Raw genomic sequence first — 5,000 nt, 5'->3', positions numbered from 1 at the left:
CATTTCACTTATTTCATCCTGGTTAATAACAGGCGTAAAGAAGGAATTGTTGTGAGGCTGAAAAAGGTCGGGAAAGCGTAGACCTGGCTTTGCGAGAGAATTACAAGTAGGGAGTTGTGGGCGTAGGGCGTGTGTAGAAGCGTAGAGCGCTAACAGAGGCTGAAGAGCGTTGAGTAAAACCACGGAGACCCGAGGTTAAAGAACGCGAGGCTGGGGATCGTTCAATGGATCTACAACAAGAGGCAGGAATGGGAGACTAGGACGGCACCGACGTGCACTGGGCGGGGTTGCAGAACACAAGGTGAAGTTGAAATGTCAGCGGCATTGCTGCGGCAGTGTACAAGATACGAACGAAGCTGTGCTGAGCATGGCTAGGCCGGGAAGATGTGGGTGGAAGTGTCTGGGCCAGGCCTGACTGCGCAAAGGGAGAGTCTGAGGGGGCATCTTCCCTTCCTCTCTCTGTGTATGGGGAGTGAAAGAAGGGAGGCGAAGGGCTATGGAGTGAGGGAGTGAAATGGTTGAAATAGTCTCTCGAGATCTTTGGCGTCAAAGTGAGTGGAAACCGGAGCGAGGGGGGGAACGACGAGAGGCGGCCGAGGGGAAACTATGGTGCCGGGAAAGTGGGTGGACAGTCGGTCATCGGGAGTGTGTACGGGACATATGTGGTTGACGGAAGGGAAGACAGGTGGGCGGGTGGAGGGGTAGACGGGTGACACTCGGGGTGTCCAGACGGACGGTCGAAAATAAGGACGGACAGAGGGAGAGGGGACGGACGAATGGATGAAATCTCTGATGATGTGGGAAGATGAGAAAACACGAAATGAATTGAAGTAGTGAAGCAGAAGGCCAAGAGAGGGCAGATGGAGAAAACAAGAATGTGTGTATGTGTGTGTGTGTGTGTGTGTGTGTGTGTGTGTGTGTGTGTGTGTGTGTGTGTGTGTGAGAGAGAGAGAGAGAGAGAGAGAGAGAGAGAGAGAGAGAGAGAGACAGAGAGAGAGAGAGACAGACAGAGAGAGAGAGAGAGAGAGAGAGAGAGAGAGAGAGAGAGGGGAGAGAGAGAGAGAGAGAGAGAGAGAGAGAGAGAGAGAGAGAGAGAGAGAGAGAGAGAGAGAGAGAGAGAGAGAGAGAGAGAGAGAGAGAGAGAGAGGGGGGGGGGAGAGAGAAAGAGAAAGAGAGAAGGAATTGGCAGATAGAATGGCAGGAAAGACGAAGAGTTACGGGGGGGGGTGGAAAGAGAAATGAAAAGGAAATGGAGGCGTAAGACGGAAAGAAAGCGAGAGACGCAAGGAAGGAAGGAAGACGGACAGATGAAAGAACGGGGACGCAGGAAATTGGGACTCTTACCGTAATGCCCACACAGAAGAGGAGGGGAAGATGGGGAGGAGGGGGACAAGAGGGAGGAGATGGAGGGGGAAGAGGAGGGGAAGGGAAGATGGAGGTTGTTTTACAAATAATAAAAAAAATTAGTAGTAGTAGCAGTAGAAGAGTAGTCGTGATCGTAGTAGTAGTAACAGTAGACGTAGTATCATTAGATATACTAGTAGAAGTAATAGTAGCAGCAGTAGTAGTAGATGTAGCAGTAGTGCTGGAAATAGTAGTGGAGTAGTAGTGAAGAAAATGGAGGAAGAGGAGGTGAAGGTGTAGGCGGAGGAGTATGGGAGGCAGAAGGAGGAGGAGGAGGAGGAGGAGGAGGAGGAGGAGGAGGAGGAGGTTGAAATGGCAGCAATGGGAAATACAAAAATGTGCCCACCCCCAGGCCAAAGAACAAACCAGAAAAAGCAAAACATAAATAAATAAAAATACATAAAAACAGGCGGAAAACTGCCTTTCCAAAAATAATGTAAATATCAAAATCCATAATGCATCCACCCTAACATGCAGATATTCACATTCCTTTCCAAATAACAGAGTACAGACCGAAATGCCCGCACGGCCATACCAGTGCGCAAAAAAAAAAAAAAAAATTACAAAAAGGAGAAAAAAGAGGGTAAGTTAAGTCATAATGTACAAAGAAAAAAGGTAAGACATATTTTACAAATAAAAAAATAAATAAATACACATCTTGTGGTAGGAGCTAGGATCTTCCGAGCCACGACTACAAATGCCTAACGACAAATGAACTCAGTTAAAGTAATCCCGTTCCCTGTGTCTGGGAGTTTACTTAACTGCGTTCCCTCCTTTCCACTTCGCCACGTATGGGGGTAATCTAAGCAAGCTTCACGTAGTCAATACTTTTGGGACTTAACTGACACCCCTATGGACCAGAGCCACACATAATTTTTGAGTAATTTGGGACCAATCTCACATCAATAAAGGAATAATGATAATTTTTAATCCTAACTATCCCTCCTTTCTGCTGTCTTCCTTCCGCTTCCCCACCCTCGCCTTTTTACGATTCTTTTCTTCTCGGAAATCCCAGCAGGGAGAGACAACCCGAAACTGTATCTATGATGGCATAAAGCGAACAATAAGACGATAAGCTTGTGTCGCTCTGATCCGGGCAATGTCCGCAGACAAGGGTCCTGCAGCAAGAAGGATTATGAGAAGACGAGGGGGGAAACGCAACCAGCTCAATCCCCTCGAGGGCGCCCCCCTCCCTCCCTCCCCCCGACTCCCCCCCTCCTTCAGCCTCGTGCAATGGTGAGCCACTTCCCTAAAACGCCCATTCCCACCCCTCCCGCCCATCCCTACAGATACCTTTTCCCGACGAAAGTGAGGCGCCTACATAAGGGAACGTTTAGCTGCGGGGCGAAGTTTGCGAAGTTGCGAAGTTTGCGAAGTTTTCATTTCCGGTGTGTCTGCTTCATCCTTGCCCATTACTCCCTCCTCCCATTTCCCTCCCTTGACGCAGGGAAGGGTCTCTGTGTCCGAAACCTAAATCTCAAATGACCCGGTCCTTCCTTCCTTCCTTCCTTCCTCCTCGATTGGCCTCCGTGCCAAACCCTGACCAATCCAGCGAGGGTTCTTTCACACGTGCAATATGTAGCCACTGACGTGAACTACTCATGATGACTTAGGACTCTGAGTAACACAGACCGAAACTTACGAGGAATTTTTTCTTCCCTCGTCCTTTAAGTTGAGGCAGTGGTCCCCGGCCAAGAGCCGCATCACGTTTCTGAAGGGGCAACAGGACATAAACGGCCCAATGGGAGGACACAGACGCATTCTAATGAACCCCGCCAACTTATCTACAGAGCGCCAAAAACCACGGCCATAATCTTCACATTACATTGTGTTAATTCAAAAGCACAGAATATATCTATTTTTTCTAATAAGTACTATGATGACATTGCGTCACTAGGGAGACGTAAAACAACGTTTGAGGAGCGCTGGGCCAATACAAATTCACCCAACGTCATCCCACAAGGACAATATCATCTCGCAACATAAACCCACAAGTATCATCGTTCCGTATGTAACCCAACCCTGAATCATATCACCAGCTACATACTTACAGTATAACAAGCATAATACATTACAGTATAACAAACATTATGCATTAGCTCCTTCCCCACGGTGAGGCAGTTTCAGGATGATTTCACTCCGACGAAGAACAGGCGACCCCATGTGTGTGTGTGTGTGTGTGTGTGTGTGTGTGTGTGTGTGTGTGTGTGTGTGTGTGCGTATGTGTGTGTTGTGTGTGTGTGATTCACCATGGTCTTGGATCAAGTGTTAGACTCGTGATCGACAGCTACTTTCCTCCCGGAAGAAAGCTCAGAGCTCATACTGTATATGACCGATCTACCTTACACGCACACATAACTCCCCGCTCACGAGTTGGAGTAACGACTCACAGCGCAGTGATACTGAAATTATTTCAGCCCTGGGCGGGATTCGAACCCGGATCGCAGTAGTGGCGGCCGGGAACACTACCAATCGCGCCATCGAGTCGTGTGTGTGTGTGTGTGTGTGTGTGTGTGTGTGTGTGTGTGTGTGTGTGTGCGTGTGTGTGTGTGTGTGTGTGTGGATGATGGTATTAACACCGGCCTCCAGGGGGTCGAGATCTCTGGACACCCCATTCAACCCGGAGTTCCCCATCTCCAGCCTCAGAAGCCGCCTGCCAGAACAAAATCCATAAATCACTTCACCGTAACGAAGGAGCTTATGCACTGCTATTGATACATCAAGAACAACACACGACATCACAACATTACCGTACAAATCCATTGCGACACGGCTCCTTGACGACAATCTACGGGACGTGCGGCCACTTCCTAAGACGGCCACTCACCTGTAAAGTCCACCAACATACAACATTAGTCACCGACAATAAAATAATTTCAAATTATTCACATTATGATACAAAATACCAAACTCCTAGAGTGCAGCCCTTTGTGTGTGTGTGTGTGTGTGTGTGCGTGTGTGTGTGTGTGTGTGTGTGTGTAACAAAAGGTGGTGTGCTACAGAAACACGAGGGAGATCTGGATAATTGAAATCATGTTTTACGAGCAGGAGTGAAGATTACAGCTGTCCCACAGTAATCGTTACTTCCCGTAAAGCCACTTCACACGATGAAAGCTCAAGTCGACATTTCACACCAACCAGTGACGTACTTATCAGAAAAACATTTTGCCTACGGATGGGGAGGAGGGAGAGAGTCAGAGAGAGAGAGAGAGAGAGAGAGAGAGAGAGAGAGAGAGAGAGAGAGAGAGAGAGAGAGAGAGAGAGAGAGAGAGAGAGAGAGAGGAGAGAGAGAGAGAGAGAGAGAGAGAGAGAGAGAGAGAGAGAGAGAGAGAGAGAGAGAGAGAGAGAGAGAGAGAGAGAGAGATTTGCCTACGGATGAGAAGGAGGGAGGGAGGAAGTTAGAGGTGATAACAGAGAAAGTGAAAGAGACAGAGAGATAGAGAGAGAGGTGAGAAAGGAGAGGGAAGAGGAGAGAAAGGAGAAAGATGGAGAGAGGAGAAAGATAAAGAGAGGTGGGAGAAAGAGAAAGAAAGCGAGAGAGAGAAAGAGAGGAGAGGGATGAGAGAGAGAAAAGAGGAGAGAGATAAAGAGGAGAG

General features: G+C 48.3%; 1 protein-coding gene across 8 annotated transcripts in view; it reads right to left on the bottom strand.

Moving 5' to 3' along the window:
- Positions 1-5,000, bottom strand: part of trc (Serine/threonine-protein kinase tricornered) — a 484,328-nt gene that overhangs the window by 345,207 nt on the left and 134,121 nt on the right. For 2 of the 8 annotated variants that reach the window (XM_076173934.1, XM_076173935.1), the window contains one exon: positions 4,155-4,231. The exons of the other annotated variants lie outside the window; for them this stretch is intronic. In XM_076173934.1, coding sequence (XP_076030049.1) covers positions 4,155-4,167 — 13 coding nt within the window. In that variant the 5' untranslated portion in view covers positions 4,168-4,231. The remainder of the gene's footprint in view (positions 1-4,154; positions 4,232-5,000) is intronic. 8 annotated transcript variants of the gene reach the window in all.

The sequence above is a fragment of the Oratosquilla oratoria genome, chromosome 35, assembly GCF_046742065.1.
Source record: "Oratosquilla oratoria isolate Oo_2021 chromosome 35, ASM4674206v1, whole genome shotgun sequence".
NCBI lineage: Eukaryota > Metazoa > Arthropoda > Malacostraca > Stomatopoda > Squillidae > Oratosquilla > Oratosquilla oratoria.
Note: the sequence above shows the minus strand (reverse complement) of the source record. Positions and strands in the feature narration are given on the sequence as shown.